Source organism: Ipomoea triloba, chromosome 14 (genome assembly GCF_003576645.1).
Source record: "Ipomoea triloba cultivar NCNSP0323 chromosome 14, ASM357664v1".
Classification (NCBI taxonomy): domain Eukaryota; kingdom Viridiplantae; phylum Streptophyta; class Magnoliopsida; order Solanales; family Convolvulaceae; genus Ipomoea; species Ipomoea triloba.
In genome coordinates this window covers 11,611,529-11,632,729 of record NC_044929.1, presented here as the reverse complement: position 1 = coordinate 11,632,729, position 21,201 = coordinate 11,611,529, and the positions used below count along the sequence as shown (strand labels likewise).

At 39.5% G+C, this 21,201-nt stretch overlaps 1 protein-coding gene and 1 long non-coding RNA gene across 2 annotated transcripts; both read right to left on the bottom strand.

Moving 5' to 3' along the window:
• Window positions 1-268: 268 nt before the first annotated feature.
• Window positions 269-4,444, bottom strand: LOC116003942 (protein FAR1-RELATED SEQUENCE 5-like). The gene is made up of 4 exons (XM_031243881.1): window positions 4,369-4,444; window positions 3,147-3,987; window positions 731-1,535; window positions 269-625 (listed from the first exon to the last, which is right to left on the bottom strand). Exons 1-4 carry the CDS (start codon window positions 4,442-4,444, stop codon window positions 269-271), a joined length of 2,079 nt encoding a protein of 692 aa, XP_031099741.1.
• Window positions 4,445-6,462: 2,018 nt separating this feature from the next.
• On the bottom strand, window positions 6,463-9,843 carry LOC116004322. Its single transcript, XR_004094776.1, has 2 exons — window positions 9,457-9,843; window positions 6,463-6,994 (listed from the first exon to the last, which is right to left on the bottom strand). It is a non-coding gene; the product is annotated as an uncharacterized LOC116004322 (long non-coding RNA).
• Window positions 9,844-21,201: the final 11,358 nt, after the last annotated feature.

Sequence of the window (21,201 nt, the reverse complement as noted above, 5' to 3'; positions counted from 1 at the left end):
CAGCATTGTGCATCACAATTCCATTTCCCAGTTCAGTAAGCTATGCAAAGCAAATAAGTACTCCCCTTTATTGATGTAAGGATGCTACACAGCATGGTTATTAATCTGCATATCATACCACTATCGGACGAATACCTCTCATTCAATCTGCCACAACGTCTTTCAAAGGGCAATTACGAGCGTCATGGCCCAAACATTGGTCGCACATATGACACTTACGGCCTTCGTTCTGGCTTTGCTGGATTGCTATCTCCCGTTTGCTCTTGATTCATTTTCCACTTCCCTTGTTTTTAGCTTGAGCTGGGGCTTTAATTGTGATGCTTCGGGGTCGCGAAACCCCGCAGAACGCTTCAATCGCACTCATATTCCCACCTACGTGGCCCGCGCTATTATCACCCGACGTGAATTCCCCTCTCAACTCCTGGAGTACTTGGACCATGCGTGACACACGACCACTATTATTCCCGACCAGTGCAGCGGAGGCGTTGATCTCAGCCCATAACCGATTTGATCCTAACTCACCCGTATCACCATGGCATCCTCGTGTGGTGTAGGCACCCACATTACGTTGTTTGCACCAACGGCCCACAACATACTGAGTAGGGAGCACCTCCATCTGTGCGTCCTTTAACACCAAAAACATATGACGGCATACCAAACCCAGTTTTTAAAACAATCCACAGCTGCATAAGGCACTAAACTCATCCGTACCACGCATGACCCGGAATACTGTGTTATCCGCGCCCTTAATGTCGTACCTAATTTGGCCTTGCTCCTCGTGTATACCAACCACCCGGCAGTCAAAACAACCCGCCACAATCTCCCTTTGTAACTCATAAAAAATCGTGATTGTGAACAACTGTGCCACGTGGCGCTCCATTGGCAAGGGTGTTTTAAACTCGGGCAAATATGCCTCGCACTCAGCATTCATCTTGGCTTGTTTGTGGCGTTGGGCCTCAAGGACACACTCAAACTGCACATAGAACACTACCAAACTGGAGTGTGGGCGTGTGAACTGGCCGAACACATTATTTTGAGCTTCAGAACGGGATGTGGTACGTAGCAACCCACTCATGGGCAAGTCCATAAAAAACGCAGGAATCCAAAAACTCCGCTCCTCGTACAATTTGCAAAACCACCGATTGTCCACTGGTCGGTACTCTTCCATCAACGCCTGCCATTGCGCCTCGAATTCAGCGACACAAATCTTGTCGCTCCAAACAATACCATTTAATTTGCGGCGGAAAACCTCGTTTCTTGCTAACTCCACCCCACTCTTCTCGCTAACCTTGGTCATGATGTGCCACATACAGAACCGGTGACGACATTCAGGTAAAACCCGCTCAATAGCAACTTTCATAGCTGGGTCTTGATCGGTTACAACACAACGGGGGCTATGACCCATTCCTGACTTGAACTTCTCCAACAACCACATGTATGATTCGGAATCCTCCCTGGTTAGTAGCCCGGCTGCAAAAGTAACACAACGTTTGTGGTTGTCCACCCAAGTGAAAGGCACAAACACCAAAGAGTATCTGCATCAGAAGACGTTTTCACAAAAAAAAAATTAAAAATTCAAAAAAAAAAACCTTAGTAATAAAGTATAATAACTGTAGATGTAATACTAACTAATTTATTGAAAACACACATTAGCACTTTGCTAATACACCTGTAGATATAATACTAACTAATTTATTGAAAGTGCACCTATTTTATACTAACACAAACAAGAATCCAAATCTACAAAATCACCACCAGACCCATTAAAAACTACTACTATTTTATTTTGGAAGAAAATTTGTAGCCTCACTATCACATTGATTGTCAGATTTCCCTTCAGCAAACGTCACCCCACCAAAAAACCTGTCATTAACTATAAACTAAACCCTACTTTGATCTTAGCAATACCTAAAACTAAGCCCAAACTTGATCAAACAATTACGAAGACAGTGTCAGTACATATTTATTAACTCCCTAAATGAAACAAGTAATCAATTAATCATAACAACACTAGAATAGCAAAATCAATCGCTCGTTGTATGAATGAAGATTGGCCCGTTGTATAGGAGCTCGTGCATTTCAAACGTATTGCTCATAAAGCAATTACAGCACACAGTACAAATTAAAAGGTAGTTAACTAATCAGTCAATTCTGAACACATTGTAATGTTGACTCATTCATGGTGAAATAATATGAGGGTTTAGTGCTACAATAATGGAAACGTAGTCACTAGGTTTTAAAATATTGTCTCAACCCACTGCTATCTACCTAAGATTACTCAAACACCTAGGGACCAGTATGGGAACTCCCAACATCCCTAAACACTAACACTATACATTTCAAATCAATTTGCAATACAAGGTAACACCTATTTTCGTATTATATTGCAAAAGAAAAAAAAAAAAAAAAAGCACTCCTTGACCCTAACACCCACACTTAATAAACATATCCAAAAATAAAATACCCCCACACCAACTACACCGTACAGCATAAATTAGTGGGTAACTCAAATAATCACTAATACACATAATGTTACTTGTTTAGTTATTCATGGGAGATAATATGAGGGTTTAGTGCTACAGTATTGGAATCATAGTGCCCAGGATGATGCATTTTCAGGATTCCATTCATTCACATATTATTACAGTGGGGTAAAATGGTAGAAAGGTGTCCCATGAACACCATGGGGGAAAGTTCCATTGTGCAGTGCATAATACAGTTTTAGTACTCAGCAAGCTAAGTTGTAACCACAGTTTTTGCTACCCCCGTAGTGCACTGCAACACCAAACTCATAAAAACCATAATTTATATTAATCCCCATACATATTGAACAGAATGTTATAGCATGAAGTTTTTTTAAAAGCACAATGTTGAAACTAAGAGCTCATGCAAAGAATATTAAGCAAATAAATGATGTTATGGAGCACTGGAGTACTACTACCATGCCTAAACACTAACAGTATACATTTCGAATAAATCTGCAAACACAGTAAAAGGTAACACTTATTTTCATATCCATATACATTAGTATACGCAACAATAGTATTATGATGAATGTATATAATAAAAGATTAAAAAACAAAAACAAAAAGAAGGTGTATAATAGTAATCATGGCCCATCCATAACAAAGGTGGTGCGGACATACCTGTTCGTGCCATAAGTTGCATCAAACGAAATAACGTCGCCAAACAGGGAATAATTAGACCGGCTAATGGTGTCTGCCCAAAATAGGCGTGATAATCGATTTTCTGTATCGAGATGGTAATCAAAAACAAAACCATCACAAACTTCACGTTTTTGGGTGAACTTCTTAATAATCATCTCTCCGTCACCCCCCGCAATGTAGGCTTGTAGGTCCCGTTTGAAATTATGAAACTCCATGTTGGTAGCACCAACATTAGCGTACGAACCCGCACCCTCCTTGCATAACCTGAATCCCTTAGATGGTCCAATATTAGACTTGATACAGTTACTGATAAACGCTTGTTGTGCCACATCAAGCTTTCGGTTGCCCCGCATGAATACTTTAGAAGGCTCGGAGCATAAACTGTGGCTGTGATCCTCTACGAAAATAGACACCACGAACTCCCCGGTATGGTCCTTCCTAAAGCATATCTTCGCATTGCACTCAACCCTGTTAGAAATCCTTCGCCTACGCTGTTTATGGCTATCACCCCCGGCATCGTCCGCCTTACCGACGGTGCGTTTTCCACCACCCTTGACACCTTCACGACTGCACACCATATACCGCATGGTAACACCGCCCTCCCTGTCGCGCTTCATGGTACTATGTCGTACGTCGAAGCCACCAGCAAACGCATAATCCATGTAGAACTTAATGCCCAGACCCAAGGTAGTGAAACGCTGGCCAACCTTTGGCAAAAATGATGCATCAACGGTAGGAATCCAAGTTTTCGGGCTTTCGAATGTAACGTCCATCGTCAACTCCAGCGAACTAACAGCCGGGATCCCTAATGCGTCCATCCCTGTGACAAATGAAGTTTGGAGAATCATATTTCAGGTAACCGGGTAATCTGTGGCGTATGAAATCCTATGGAACATGCATTATATTAACAACTAAGAAACATGGGTGTGACACCAAACTAAGAAATGTCTGTTCTAATAAATAAAAATAACAAGCAACACAGAGTCCATCAACAGTCTGCTATGCCAGGGAACCCAAACGCAGGATTGCTAAGGAAAGAAAAGGTCCTCTGACGCCTGAACCGGAAAAATGGACTCACAGTCTTAGGAATATTATGCATCCCATCTACGATGAATTCATAGGACCCTTCTGGCTCCGTGTGGGTGTGGTGGACTGACGTAAAAGAAATAGAGTGAAACCAAGGAGACCACTCACGCCATACCTGATATCAATGGCATGCCGTCCGCGTCCATGGCCGGAGACTGCTGACTACCGTCGGCGTTGCAAGGTTTAGGCATATCACTTCCGTCGGATGTGCTGTATCAACCGAAATCATCGCACGAGTAAACAAACAAAACTGAGTTCGTAATTCAAATGTTAGTCCACCATATCTAATTACAAAAAAACCCCAAAATTAGCCTACGTGAAGGACCAAGGACAGGAGATGTGGTATGCACCACACCGTCAGATTAGAATAAATCGGTGCACCACGCGAGTGCATCAGTTCACATAATAATGCAGGTGTGCACCAGAAAATTACCCTATATAATATATATATATATATATTATCGCGTTTAGGTGAGAACCACCCGCCCAGGAAAGAACTGAGAACGCTTCTCAGCGCGTCACATGTCCAGATGTAGTTGCACCTAACGTTATAACTAGGTGCACCTAGGTGCATGAATGTTAACAAGATAAATTACTTGCACTTGAAAGTGAAAATAGGTGCACAAGTGCAAGTAAAATGTATTACAGATACAAGTAAATTATACACTAAGCATCAATACTAAGTGCACCTAATGTTATAACTAGTTGCACCTAACGTTATAAACGGGTGCACCTAGGTGTATGAATGTTAAACTTGCACTTATAAGTGAAAATAGGTGCACTTGTAAGTGAAAATAGGTGCACTTGTAAGTGAAAAATAGGTGCACTTATAACACAATTACTTGCACCAAAGTTTGAGTTATTTACGAAAATGCCACAATGTCATTTTTTTTTAAAATTACATCTAATTCGTTGATCTGGACACATGGACGGCTGTGAATCGTTCTCAGTTCTCTCCTGGGCGATAGTTCGCACCTGAGCGCGCCTATACATACATACGTACATACATACATGCATACATACATACATATATATATATATATATATATATAGGCTTATGCTCCTGTGAGTCCACCTTCCCCCATGAGTCCGTATGGACAACTATGATCCATTGATCTTGGAACTACTTATGGCTAGGATTTAATGGCATTATTTTTTTAAAAAAATTACTGTTGTAATTCAAAGGGTTAGTTTGTAATTTTTGAATGGTTATATATTTATTTATTTTTTTAAACTAAAACCTTCGTATATTGATTGGTGGTAATATATTTAGATTAAATTTAATTATAAGTAGTTTCCATGATTTTAGGGAGAATTGAAGATATCACCGTGAAGTTGTTGGAGACTTGGAGGTTTGAATGGGTTTTCTTTTTTAATTTTAAATTTTATTTTAATGTTGTACTGTGCAACTGATATCTTGTTATTGAGCAAAGCAACTTGGGATGAACTTTTAGAAACTGTGCATATTCACGAGTTTTACTGTGCACCATAGTTATTTTTCTGTCTGTGTAATAATTTTCGTATCTCTGTGCTTTTGACTCGAGACTATTCGTTCCAATGGTTTGTCCCTGCGTGTGTTTAAAATGAGCACAGTTGAATACGATATAATGCACAGAAGTTGCCATTGAATTCTTTCAGCCAGTGACAGTTACACCCAATAGCCAATTGCACAGAAGGACATGTCAGATTGCACGGTAAAATTGTGTAGTGATTTAACCACTTATGATGTAAACAACAAAGCTAAACAGACATAGAATATTATGCTAACAAATTACAGAATGGCTCTAAAGTAATCAAAAGTTCAACAAAGAAGCTAGGCATGGAAAACTCAGTATGGCATCAAATAAAACCAAGCATAAATACTTGGTAGCAGTTTACATATTCCAATTGCTTGATGCTGACTTCAGCGTCGAAAATGTTAAAAACATTTGTTTTTCATACTTAAACTTTACAGTGTGACAATATTTTGTACTCATTTATCTCTTCACTCTCTACTTTAAGCAACAAATGTAATATAGTGACAGCATCAACACTCGTTTTGACGTGGTGACACCCATTGACATGGTGTTAGCCTATTTCGTGGAAACAACATATTCAGAAGTGGCACCCATTGACATGGTGTTAGGCTGCACCAATTCAGTAGAGTGAATTTTTTTAGCATTGGAGCCTGAAAACATGGGGTGTAAAGATTATGTTAGTAATCACACTATAAGTGGAAGAATCTACTTTCCATAATATTGGATACCGTTTTAGTATGAGCACAATTGAATAGCTATAGTGCACAGAAGTTGCCACTGCATTCTTTCACCCCGTGACAGTCACAACCAATAGCCATTTGCACAGAAGGACATGTCACATTGCACAGTAAAATTGTGTAGTCATTTATCCACTTATGAACATAAATAACAAAGCTAAACAAACATAATCTTGGACACCATTCGGCAACTTCAATGACATTCAGTGGAGGTCCAAATTTGAGAGTAGCCAATAGCCAAGGCGCAATGGAGTGTCTGTGATCTGGAAATTGAGCATCGCTCCAAACCCCATGGCTATGACCATGCGTCGCTAGCCGGCTGTTAACAGCTTATTAGCGTCCACGAGTACCTTACCCAACGCACGAGTATGCATGCTAGGAAAGGCGACCGCCTGTTCCGGGTCCTGTGCATTACCAGAAGAAGAGCCCATGGGCAAAGTGGCTACCGGGGTAGAACTAGCGGGTAAGGTCTTCTGCGCTTTTGATCCTGAACACATGGGAGTATAAGGGTTAAACCTACGACCAATGTATAGACCAAGAATCAAGAACTATAATTACTCATTGCTTGCACACACAAACCACTATGAATGCACATTACCACATAAAGAGAGTAATTGGATCATCAGGAATGCATTTGCCCCTCATCGAAAAGAACAAGAGAATTCCTACATTTGAAGGATAGAAACTCAAAACTTTATATTTTGCAAACATGTGGTCATTAGGGGTCATTTTGTTCAAGTGAATAGTATAAAACATACAGAACGTTGCGTTTCATAGTTTATCTTCTCCCGGTGCACAGTTTATCTTCCATGAGTGCACAGAAAGTCTAAACACACATGCAATGCGACCACATAACAAGGAGAACACAACCCAACAATCCTAAACTCGAATTACTTAGTGGTTGCACACAGAAACCACCATGAGTGCACAGTGGGAAACTAAGAGACTACTAGAGTCATTAGGAGTGGACCTTACCATGTTTGGCAAGCAATGAGGTGGCATATCAATTTGAATTGAACAAATAGAACGCAGTAGACAAGCATCGGTAGCAGTAGAGAGTCAAAGATTAATTGTTTTGACCTTATACACGCACAAACCTTTAATCTAATACTGTAATTAGGTATTGGTTGCACACAGAAACCACCATGTGTGCACAGTACCAAACCAAGACAGCAATTCAATCATCAGGAATGCATTTGCCCCACAGCGAAATAGTAAATTCCCTCGGTGCACAGTTTATGTGACCCGTGTGCAAATTTAATCAATGCATTTGCCCCTTAGCTAAATAGTAAATTCCCCCGGTGCACAGTTTATGTGACCCGTGTGCACATTTAATCTGCCCCAGGTGCACAGAAGGACTACAGACTCAGCAATGCGGCAACATAACAAATAAAACACAGCCCATCAATCAGAAACTGTAATTGCTACTTTGTTGCACACAGAAACCACCTTGAATGCACAGTGCCAAACAAAGAGACTAATAGAATCATCAAAAGTGGACCTTATCATGTTTGGCAAGCAATGAGGAGGCCGAAAACTACGAAGTGAAGAAATAGTTATGAGAAATTTATCCTAAGAAAATCAGAAGTTAATTTATCATATTTGGCCCTAATCTAAATGGTAAAAAACAGACTTCCAACACTTCAAGAATTGAAACTCAAAACTTTAAACTTTTGCAAACCTGAGAATTGAAATTCAAAACTTTAAAGTACTGCAAACCTGAGAATTAAATCTGAGCAGTCTAAACTTTTGCAAACCTGTGCACACAGAAACCACCTTTAATGCACAGTGGGAAACAAAGAGACTACTAGAACCATTAGTAGTGGGCCTTATCATGTTTGGCAAGCAATGAAGTGACATATAAGTATGAATTGAAGAAATAGATCACAGCAGACGAACATCGGCAGCTCTAGAGAGTGAAAGAATAACTGCTTTGACCTTATACACGCACATACCTTTAATCTAATACTGTAATTAGGTATTGGTTGCACACAGAAACCACCTTGAATGCATAAAACCAAACCAAGACAGTAATTGAATCATCAGGAATGCATTTGCCCCTCAGCGAAATAGTAAATTCCCCCGATGCACAGTTTATCTATCCCGGTGCACAATTTATGTGACCCGTTTGCAAATTTAATCAATGCATTTTCCCCTCAGCAAAATAGTAAATTCCACCGGTGCACAGTTTATCTACCTCCGGTGCACAGTTTATGTTACCCGTATGCACATTTAATCTACCCCAGGTGCACAGAAGGACTACAGACTCAGCCATGCAGCCACATAACAAATAAAACACAACCCATCAATCAGAAACTGTAATTGCTACTTTGGTGCACACAGAAACCACCTTGAATGCACATTGCCAAACAAAGAGACTAATAGAATCATCAAAAGTGGACCTTATCATGTTTGGCAAGCAATGAGGAGGCCGAAAACTACGAAGTGAAGAAATAGTTATGAGAAATTTATCCTAAGAAAATTAGAAGTTAATATATCATATTTACATGGTCAATATTCATTACTTTAAAAAAATTACATCCATGCAATGACAACCAGAGGTGTCCCAAACAGCATTCAGATCCCATGTGAAAGATGAAATAAAAAATTTTGTATGTGAAAACCAGTTCAAAATTCCATCTGATGTGTATAAAAAGACTTTTGCTCCCACAATGGGAATATACATAAATATGTATACCCCATCCCAGTTAATTAAGATACCTAGACTAAATTTTGGTTTTCCGATGTGCTCACTGCCTCATTCCAACAACAAATTGGCTGCACAGATGTCCATACTGGCCCATTTGATAAACAGGTGATGTACCCAGGTGTCAACACATACAGTGATTGGTGGGACATTGCAAACCTAGACTAACGATAAAAAACTCTCATTACTTGTTAAGAAGGTAATTCAAACACCACCCAAATTAATTCAGAAATATATAGCACCTGAGCAAAAGCAACCACCTAACAAACGGCCACCAAGAACGAGCCCTCCACAACCCGCCAGACCACTACCCGAGCAACGAAACGGCCTAAAATAGCCCATACCTCGATCAAGCTGGGCGACCTGAGCCGGCCGGCGGCGGGACTGAGATGGCGGAATGTGAGACATCGCGGCTCCGGGAAGAACGTGGGATTGTCCGGCGGTGGCGGGCGGTAGCGGGTGGCAGTGAACGGCGTGGCGTGAACGGCTGCGAACGTGGTGAACGGCGACAGTGATCCGTGAACGTGAAGCAGCTGGCGATGGTGTTCCCGTACGAGCAGCAGCCGGCAATGGTGAGCTGTTTAATTCCACACCACTCTACGCGTACACAAGAACCTCACCAACCTGTGGAACCTTGAGCCCTAATTTTTGAAAATAAAAAAATAATAATAATAATAACAATAACAGCCGGCAATAATAAACCCCAAATCTCAAAAATACCCTTGCACAGATACTCCCCCAATTATCTGGGTTTTAAATAATTGTTTAAAAATAAATAAATCAATTTTAATCTACACCACTGATCACACTATTTAAAAGGCTACCAATTGTGCACATGGACTCATATAAAACATAGGACTCATTTGAACAGGACTCTATATGGACTCATATAAAACATAGGACTCATTTGAACAGGACTATATATATATATATATATATATATTTATTTATTTATTTATTTATTTATTTATTTATTTATATATTAATAGAATAAGGATTTATTTTACCAAAAATTAATCCCACCACAATTAGTATGAAACTAGTACAAAGGGTTTAATTTACAAAATTAATCCCACAAAAAACTTGGTATGAAACCAAGAACGATATATATAAAAATATATAAAATGAGAAAGGATTTATAACCTGAGGTTTTAACTCAACAAAAAGAAACAAAAACCCAAGTCGTGTGTACACACACTCTTCTTAAAATTGATTCGCCACTTCCTGATTGTGCTAAAAGCGTTGTGGCGTCAGTTTCCCAAGATAAAACGAATTACGACTTTGGCGTTCAAACACTCAAACCCAAAGCCCGGCGAACAAGAACACAAGTTGAGCACCCCGTATGAAATTTACGGAAGATGTAGTCTGGCAATTTTAACTGAAAATAAAGAATGAGAGTAAAGAGAAAAATGAAAATGTTTTGAGATTTCTAAACAGGCGTGCAAATCCATTATGCCAACATCCAAGCTATTTGTATGGAAGAGAGGAGTTAATAGCCCACTAAATGGCACATAAACCAACATAAATCCAATTTTAAAAATTGGATAATAACGTTTGAAACGATCATACTTATTATTGAAATAATAACAACGGTCACAAAATTAATATACAATTAATTCGTACCAACCATAATGACTAGTTTCAAAACACTTGAGTGACCGAGAAGTTCGTACAAATTGAAAAGTTTTTAAATCGGGACCGGAGACCGCGCTCGAGTGGTGCCATTAGCATCCAAACGGTGCAGTACGAATCAGTACATATAGCACCGAATCGTGCAAATAGCATCGACTCATGCAGTCGTGCATATAGAATCGACTCGTGCTGCAAGCACTGAGTGGTGATGCACATTACACATCACCGAATCGTGCTAATCTCCATAGCACCGAATGGTGCCAAATCCCAAAGCACAGAATGCTTAAATCTCAATTCTTCCAAAATTAAGCTTTCACAAAGCTTATCACACTTAAGCTTAATTAAACACATTTCATAATATGCTGCCAGCACATTTCGAATAGTGCTTTCAATATCACATAAAATTGCTAATTTTAATTACCGCATTTCTTAAGCCTAAGTTTTGACTTTTCTCAAATAAGTTCATTTTAATAATCGATTTCTCATTCACCTATTACCCATTTTGAATGTACAATATATCAATTTCTTCGTCTCACAGTGAAGAACCCGAATATGCTTTGATCCGACCCAAATTGAAAGTGGACTCCACCCACATATATTTATACCACAAAATAGCTACTCAAAAATTGTCATTTTTGTTAAAAATTCCAACAGATGCTTCTTTTTATGTTGAGAACAATGCAATGGGCTTAGGACGAATGCTGGGAGATGATGAGGGTAGTTTCTTGGCAGCAAAGGGTATGTGCATAATGGGTAATTTCAATGTCAATGAGGCTGAAGTTGTTTGTATAGGCGAAGCTCTTAGTTGGGGGCATGGGGGATGTTGATGTTGAGACAAATTCTTAGTTGGTTTATTATGCTTTATGTTTGGAGTCTTTTAGTTCTGCTTTTGATTTTATTATTGACAATGTTATGGAAACAATACCCATGATAAATGGTGTTGAGTTCTGTTTTGTTAAGCGATCTGTGAATCGTGTTGTCCACATTATTGCTCGAAAAGTCGTTTCTGTGTCAAGTTGTGGGGAGTGGCTTGACACTCCGCCTCATTATCTTGTTAATTATTTTTCTTCATATTTAATACATTATGTTTTTCTTCTCAAAAAGAAAAAAGTCATGTTCATTTAAAAATCAAATAATACGCCAATTATTATGTAATGCGATGGCATCTCTATTACCCAGAATCGAACTCCAATGATGCAGTGGAAGCATACAAACAATAATAATAATAATATTTATTAGATTCCCAATAATAATAATAATAATAATAATAATAATAATAATAATTGAAATTATGTAATGCAGATATCTAAAATAATTTGAAACAATTTAAAGTGCCAAGATAAGTACACAGCTGGATTTGTTAACGCAGATGGAGAACTCCTCCTAATCTGCGGGGCCATGCCCAAAACTTTTTCACTAAAGCCCAACCCGATGGTTTTTACAATTACAAGGTTAAATGAATTACAAAACTAGATCTACCACCTATTTAAACATTAACCTTATAAAACAACTCTATGAAAAAGTTACACATACAGTTTGAACTAATTCTACCAATTAAACAAACTGTAACCAACCTGGATTTTAACACAGCTTGTACTGATATTACTTGGAGCTGACTTCTCCGGATTGTACACCAATCTTTTCCCGTAACTGAAGTTTCTTCGCAGCACCTTTCAGGCTATATATATATATATATGTACGTTATTGTCACTGAAACTTCGTTCGTGTTCCTTGTGCGATAGCCAATTTATAGTGTTGGACCCATAGTATTAAAACCTTGATTTTCGGACGCATGAATCCATGTTGCCATGATCTCAAATGTTCATGTATCCCTTTTTCCTCTTGTTGCGCCACATGCTAGCCAAATATTAATTCCATATTTCTCTTTATTTTTGCACTCCCACACGTACACAATATTTCATGCATTTCCCATACACATCACACATACACAATATTTCATGCATTTCCTATACATAATTTTGAATGCATTTCCCATATACATTTTATTTATATTTTATATCATAGGTTTGTGTTTGATAATTCATGGCAATCCACTTGCATCATATAGAGTTATGGACCTACGTATAATTAATATACTAACAATCTCCCCCTTTGGCATAGGATGATCAAACACGTACATTGTAGAACTCCCCCTCAAATTATAGTTCTCCATCTCAATATATAGTTCTCCCCTTTTGAGAAATCATAGCCAAAGGCAACAACGTAATTAGTAGGAAGCACAGATGAGTACAAAAATCCAACCAATAACATGCAATTAATAGAATGTAGATTGGTTCGGGTATACGAGAGAGGCGTTTGATGGGATGAGAGACTATAGTATTTAATCGCACTGGAAAGCTTTCACACCAGAAAATTCGAAGGTCCTTTGGAGCCTAAGAAGTACTGGGTAGCCCTCTTCCAACGAGGTATGGTAATTATACACTAGAAAGCTTTCACTCCGGGCTGTTCTAAGGGTCTTTTCGAACCAAAGCAGTCACCGGGTAGCCATCTTCTAGGTATGAAGTTCTGGGAAGACATATGCAAAGATTTATAACATTGTAACAACCAGAACTGTGTAGGGGGTAAACTGAGTGGCGAGAGTTGCACAATAGCCTATATGACTGATAACAGGAAATATTTATTTGGAATTCGAGAAAGTAAGTAGAAACAGGCTCCAAGGAATAAGAGCAGAGTGCAATAGAACGAATCTACACACTAAGAAGCACATGCACGAGATGAATTATTTGCAAACATCAATGCTACTACTGAAAAACGATATTACTGTAAGGCCGATCGATTAGGAGTGCAGGGATTAGTCCGAGGAGAACTCACAGACTCGGAAGCAACAGCGTTGTCATTCGGAGATCGGTCAACACTTCCGATGGTGCCAAAACCTTTTAACTTCAACAATAGACTACGGACTTGAAGTTCTCTATCAACCAAATCCTTGCGCTGAGCAGAGATCAAGCAAAGTTCTTTTTCCAGAAACTCAATAGCGAGCTCCCCACAATTTGCCGAAGATGATGGTCCTGCAGTAACAGCATCCCTGGACAGACCCAGGTCATCAAAGTGGGAACCAGAAAGGAGCCGTTGATCAAACTTTATTGGCACAGGATGGGCTTTAAAGTACTTAGAGGTATGTTTCTAAAATCCTTGCATGGCAAGAAGACCGTAGATTAAATTAGGTACCTTTTACCATCTTTCCCATTCCGAGCATCAACAATTTGGTCAAACAATAGCTGACCGAGATCGAAGCTGACACCGGTGTCAATTTTAAAAAGAAGAGCAGCCATCTTTTTAGTGACATATCATCTGTGGTTCGTGGAGAGCATCCAATTTGAAAATGCAATCTTTTGCAGAAACGCAAAGAAGGAGGTCAAATCTGACGCCTTGATGGAGTATTTTGACACCCAAAACGTAGCATGACCGCCTGTCAACCGTCTGGTGATTTCATGCAAGTCTTTATCAAAGTAGTCAGCATAGCTAGGGAGTCCATAGTAAGCATTAATTACCCATTGGACTAAATTCATAAAAACGACCCCGTACATACGCTAATATGCTGGCATTTGTCAATTCAGGCACTAAGTTTGTATAAAACTCAAAGATAACATCCCGGACAAACCGTTCCACCTTGGTAACAGTTTTAAATAACTTTGCGGTCTTGAGAGTCTCGACCAAGTCAGTGCGAGAGCCAAAGCTGTCAATATCCAACCTCCGTTGGTGGATAAACTTTCTGGCAGAGAATGTCTCCAACAGGAAATTTAACGAGGAACAATAAAAAATGTAGGAGAAGGCACGAAAAACCTTGCGCGACGTATTGTGGACGGCTACGGAATCACCGACACTTTCATCAAATTGTTCCACCGGATCATCGGGGTCGGAGCGACGAGAGGGAAGCTTCACCGACGATGAAGAGGAGGACCGAGGTGAGGCCCGACGGGGAGCCGTGTGCGGCTGTGGAGTGCAGAGTCCGACCGGTGAATGGTAGCCAGCCGGCGGCGGCGTGGCAGCACGATGGTTCCGGCGAGGTGGCATTGGTGTTCGTGGGAGCAGTATGAAGCCGACGGAGGACATTGCAGCGTGAGAGAGTGCGAAGGAGTGGAGGACGTGAACAGGTTGGTGGTGGCTAGAGGAGGATGGTTGGCTGCGAGTGGGTGTGGGCAGGTTGGCGACTAGTTGGGGTGGGGTGGCGAGGTGCAATCCGATGGAGGGTGGTGGCGTGTTGTTCGTGGCTGTGTAGGAGGGAGTTGGATGAGGCAGGAGGTGTTCGGTGGTGGCGGTGCAACATGGTGGCTACGGTGTTGGCAGATCGGCTGGGGTTAGTGGCGTGTGTTGTGCGCTGCTGTGTGATGAAGGATCAGTGTGCTGCTGCCATCAAAGAATTTTCACTTTATACAGTGAGCTGCTGGTGGAGTATCAGTGTGCTGAGCCTAAAATCAAGGTGAAGAAAAAAAAACAATTCTACAACAATGGTGGAGAGCAACTAATATTAGATGACGCGATGGAATAGTTCTCCAAAATTAATAAAATAGAAGTAGTCAGATCATGAAAGAATAGACAAGCAAAAAAATTGTTTGTGTATAAAGAATGTGTAGAACTATACAAAAAAAAAAAAAAACTGACAAAAAAAAATTTGATGAGCATAGACCAAAAAAAAAAAGAAAATTGAACCCAGTTAGAAAAGAAAAAAAATTTGGCAAGAAAAAAAACGAGTTTATTACCAAAATGGTCCCTCGACTATTGCGAAATTACCAATTTGGTCCTCAACAATTTTTCGTGCCCAATTAAGTCCCTCGACTTTGAAAATTTTAACCAATTTGGTCCTCCGTTTATTTTGCCGTTAAACATCCGTTAAATCGGGACCAAATTGGTAATTTTGCTATAGTCAAGGGACCATTTCAGTGAAAATTAATTACCAATTTGGTCCCTTGACTATAGCAAAATTACCAATTTAGTCTCGATTTAACGGATGTTTAACGGCAAAATAAACGGAGGACCAAATTGGTTAAATTTTTCAAAGTCGAGGGACTTAATTGGGCATGAAAAATTGTTGAGGACCAAATTGGTAATTTCGCAATAGTCGAGGGACCATTTTGGTAATAAACTCAAAAAAAAACTAAAAAAGTAACATTATGTTAGATCACATGAAACAAAAAAAATTTGAACGGAAAAAAATAGACACAAAGAAAATGTGAAATAACTTAACCAAGACTATATCAAAACATACCAATTTTCTTTTTGTTTTATAAGAGGTAATTGAAATTTACGATGATGTACACAAACCAAGTTTGTGTCGTAATTCTTCAAACTTGTTCCCATCAAGTGGCTTAGTAAGGATGTCTGCAATCTGATCCCCTATAGACACATGTTCTAAACATACAATATTATCTTCCACCAGTTCTCTAATAAAATGGTGTCGGATATCAATATGTTTGGTTCTAGAATGTAGAACAGGATTCTTTGTGATACTAATAGCACTAGAGTTGTCACAGTAGAGAGTAATTACCTGTTGCTCAATGCCGTAGTCTTCTAGTATTTGTTTCATCCATAACAATTGAGCACAACTACTGCCTGCAGCAATATATTCTGCTTCAGCTGTTGACAGAGAAATGGAATTCTGTTTTTTGCTTAGCCAGGATACGAGATTTGACCCCAGATAAAAGCATCCAGAAGTGTTTTTCCTGTCATCGATATTCCCAGCCCAATCCGCATCTGTGAATCCGACAAGTTGGGTGTTAGATTCGTTTGAGTACCAAATCCCGAACTCCATAGTGCCTTTGATGTATTTAATGATTCTCTTAACGGCGGTGAGGTGCGATTCTTTTGGATTTGACTGGTATCTTGCGCAAGCACCAACACTAAAACTTATGTCGGGTCCACTTGCTGTTAAGTATAGTAGACTGCCAATCATACTTCTGTATAGGCTCAGGTCAACTGATTTACCTTCATCATCATGACTGAGTTTGGTGTGCGTTGGAAAAGGGGTGCGAACACTCTTGCTAGTGTCTAGACCAAAACGTTTGACTAGGTTGTTAGCATATTTGGTTTGAGAGACAAACATACCTTCTCTAGATTGTCTAATTTGTAGACCCAGAAAGTACGTTAGTTCACCGACCATGCTCATCTCAAATTCCTCTTTCATTAAGGTAACAAAATTGTTAGCATAGAAATCGGAGGTGGAGCCAAATACTATATCGTCGACATAGATTTGGGCAATGAGGAGGTTAGATCCATACCTTTTGATGAATAGGGTTTTGTCAACACTTCCCCTTGAATATCCCTTCTTAATTAGGTATTCTGTCAACCTTTCATACCAAGCTCGGGGAGCTTGTTTCAGTCCATATAGTGCTTTTTTCAGTTTGTACACATGATCCGGATGTTTTGGATCTTCAAATCCTTTCGTTTGTGTGACATAGACTTCTTCTTTAAGATATCCATTTAAGAACGCGGTCTTGACATCCATTTGTTGTAGCTTGATCCTCATCGTGCATGCAATTGAGATTAATAGTCGTACTGATTCTAATCGGGCAAAAGGAGCAAAGGTTTCCTCAAAGTCGATGCCTTCCATTTGAGTATATCTTTGAGCTACCAACCTTGCTTTGTTTCTTATGACCGTTCCATTTTCATCAGACTTGTTTCTGAAAATCCATTTTGTGCCGATGATGTTGACATTTTCAGGTTTGGGCACTAGATCACAGACTTGATTTCTTTCAAATTGAAGTAGTTCATCCTGCATGGCATTGATCCAACATTCATCTTTTAAAGCGTCATTAATGTTTTTCGGTTCAATTAGTGATATGTAGCACGAGTATCCTAACATTTCACGATAGCTCTTCTTTTCTTTGTCTCTGGTGCGTATTCCAGCACTCACTTCTCCAATCACATTTTCTGTTGGATGATTCTTCTGGACCCTAGTTGAAGGTACTTTAGAGTGTTCATCTTGTTCTTGTACATCTTCTGCTTGATGATTCTTCTGGACCCTAGTTGATGGTCCTTTAGAACATTCAGCTTGTTCTTGTGCATTTTCTGCTGGGATTTCAAAGGTAGGTGTGGTGTGCACTAGCTCATCATCATCTTTCTTCTACGGTGTTGAGATTTTGTCGTCAACTGTCACATTTGCTGATTCCAGGCTAGTGTTTGTCCTTTTGTTGAATACGCGGTATGCCTTGCTGTTTATGGAGTATCCAAGAAATATACCTTCATCGCTTTTGGCTTCGTACTTTCCTTTCGAGTCCCTGTCATTCAAAATATAGCAGACACTCCTAAATATGTGAAGATATTTAAGATTTGGTATTCTGCCTTTCCATATCTCGTAAGAGGTCTTTTTAGTTCCTCTTCTCAGAAAAACTCTGTTAGTAATATGACATGCAGTGTTCATGGCTTCTGCCCAAAACCGTTGAGATAACTATTTTGCAACTAACATGACTCTAGCCATTTCCTGTAGAGTTCTGTTCTTCCTTTCCACTACCCCATTTTGTTGAGGCGTTTTAGGAGCAGAGAACTCATGCATAATGCCTTGAGAATCACAGAACTTACTAAAGTCAATATTTTAAAAGTCACGCCCATGATCACTTTTAATCCGGACAATGTGTCCTATGGAACTATCTGTTTCTGTTTGAAGTCTTAGACACAGTTTAACAAAGGCACTAAATTAAAAGTGTCAGATTTTTCTCTCAAAAAATCAATCCAAGTAAATCTAGAGAAATCATCTACACAAACAAACACATACTTTTTCTTTCTAAAACTCTAAACTTGAGTGGGTCCTATTAGATCCATGTGAAGAAGTTCAAGGACTTTTGTAGTGGAGGTGTATACTAACCTTTTGTGAGGAATCCTTGTTTGCTTACCACGTTGACAGGGTCCACAGACGTGTAAATCACTTTTGATGGTTAACTTAGGTACACCTCTCACAGCTTCAGAATTTAGGAGTTTGTGCATGTCTTGATAGTTCAAATGCCCAAGCTTGTAGTGCCAAATCTCACTTTCATTTGTTATAGAACTATTGCAAACATATGCATATTTGATCATGTAACAATTATCTAAGGTTCTGTCACCTTCCATGACACAGGTCTTGGAACTATATACCTTACACTTTTCTTTGGTGAATCGAACTAGCAGATCTTGATCACATAACTGCCTGATACTAATTAAGTTGGCTTTTAATCCTTTTACTAAATAGACATTTTCGAGTTTAGGCATACCTTTAGAGTTCAGTGTTCCTCGTCCAACTATTTCACCTCGTTCACCATCCCCAAATGTGACATGCCCAGTGTGTTCTTCAATCACGTCTTTCAAGAAACCTTTGTTACCTGTCATGTGTCGTGAACACCCGCTATCGAAATACCATGAGGACGCCACGTTTGCTGTCATTGCTATCTTAGTTGTCAGGCATGTTTGTTTTGGTCGCCAGACCTTTCGCGGTTTGTATTGTTGACAATGTCTCTATTCATGCCCTTTTATATTGCACCTAAAGCAGGTTTTGTTATAATAATAATTCACATACCTTTTGTTTCCGAGGTTTCTTCTTGATCTCTTTTCTGGCACCCATGAGGTTTTTTGATATCCTTGTCTGCCTGTGAATCCTAAACCAGCTTTGTTGTGATTATTTACTCTTGACTGAAGTATTTCATTTAGGTCTTTTGTACCTGTGTTCAACATTCTCACGCGTTTTTTGAAGTTATCCAGTTCTTTCTGCAGGTATTGTTCATTTGAAACCTTTGCTTCTAGATCAGTCTTAAGCTCTTTTACAGAGGTTTTAAGTTCTTCTACCGACGCTTTCAGGGTTGAGTTTTCTAGCTCTAGAGACTTAACATGCTTAGTTAAAACAAGGTTTAGCTTGCTTACCTTACACCAATTTTCGTACAAATCTTCATATGCTTCTGCAAGGTCAACATCTTCTTCATCATCGGTTTGTATCTCTTCGGCTATCTTACGTGTACTTGTTTTGGTAGGTTGCATGTGTATTATGTCCCTCATTTCTTCACTATCATTCACAACATCGTCTGAAATTTTGAAGAACTCGTAATTTGCATGTTCTTCTACATCATCCGGGTGGAACATGTTTCCATGGAATGCAACAAAGTTTCCTGTCTGTTGTTCTGATTGTTCATCATTATCAGAATCTTCAGAATCGCTCCAGGTGAGTGTGTACGACTTCCTGTCTTTGTTGTTTACACAGTCTGCTGCAATGTGACCATATCCTCCACATTCATAGCATTGGATTCCTTTGAGCTTGAAATCTTGATTCTGGCCATTTTGTTTAAGAAGATTTCCCGTTCCACTTCCTTTGCGGGTTGTTTTCAGTCGTCCTTGTCCCTTAGCTTTCTTTAGCATCTTCCCAAATTTCTTTGACAGCATGGCCATAACCTCGTTCATTTCTGTATCGGAGTCAGCCCTTGCACATGCTGCAGCCCCAAAAGCAACTCCTTTGTTGTCTTTGTTTAGGTACTTATCCTCTTCCTCCGTTTCCAACTCAAAGGTCTACAAATTTCCCATTAAGGCATCTAGCGTCAAAGTTTTTAGGTCTGTTGATTGTTTTATGGTGACAGCTTGCATTTTGAACCTTGGGGGTAAGGATCTCAGAACTTTGCGAACCACTTTTTCTTCCTCAAATGGTTCACCCAAGTTTTGTGCGTTGTTAACCAGGTTTTTAACCCTTGCACTGAACTCAGATACTGTCTCAGTTTCCTCCATTGTTAGACTTTCATACTTGGTCATGAGCAATTGTAATTTTGAGACTCTGACTGGTCCTGTACCTTCGTAATAATTCATAAGTGCGTCCCAAGCGGTTTTTGCAATATTTGTGGCTGAGATCAATACAAATTGATCTGGTCCAAGAGCACTATGAATAGCATTCATAGCCCTATTGTTGGCTGATGATCGTTTCTTTTCGTCAGCTGTCCACTGGCTAAGGGTTTTTTCTTTCTTCGTTCTCGACCATCATCATAGGTGGACTCCAGGCATTTTCAATGGCAACCCAACATTCTTCATCCAAGGATTTAATGAAGGCTTTCATCCTAGCCTTCCAATAAGCATAATTGATTACTCCTTTCAACAATGGTGGTCGTGAAATTGAGGCACCTTCTTCCATTCTGCAAAACACACTCGCGTATCCCTAGGATCTCGGTAGCAAATTAAGCGACACTGCTTTGATACCAATTGAAATTATGTAATGCAGATATCTAAAATAATTTGAAATAATTTAAAGTGCCAAGATAAGTACACAGCTGGATTTGTTAATGCAGTTGAAGAACTCCTCCTAATCTGCGGGGCCACGCCCAAAACGTTTTCACTAAAGCTCAACCCGATGATTTTTACAATTACAAGTTTTAATGAATTACAATACTAGGTTTACC

Coding starts and splice junctions, on each gene's coding strand:
- LOC116003942 (XM_031243881.1), bottom strand. CDS start 4,444: ATGCCTAAACCTTGCAACGCCGACGGTAGTCAGCAGTCTCCGGCCATG. Junction 3,988..4,368: donor CGGCATGCCATTGATATCAG/GTATGGCGTGAG, acceptor CATTTGTCACAG/GGATGGACGCATTAGGGATC. Junction 1,536..3,146: donor GCAACTTATGGCACGAACAG/GTATGTCCGCAC, acceptor CTTCTGATGCAG/ATACTCTTTGGTGTTTGTGC.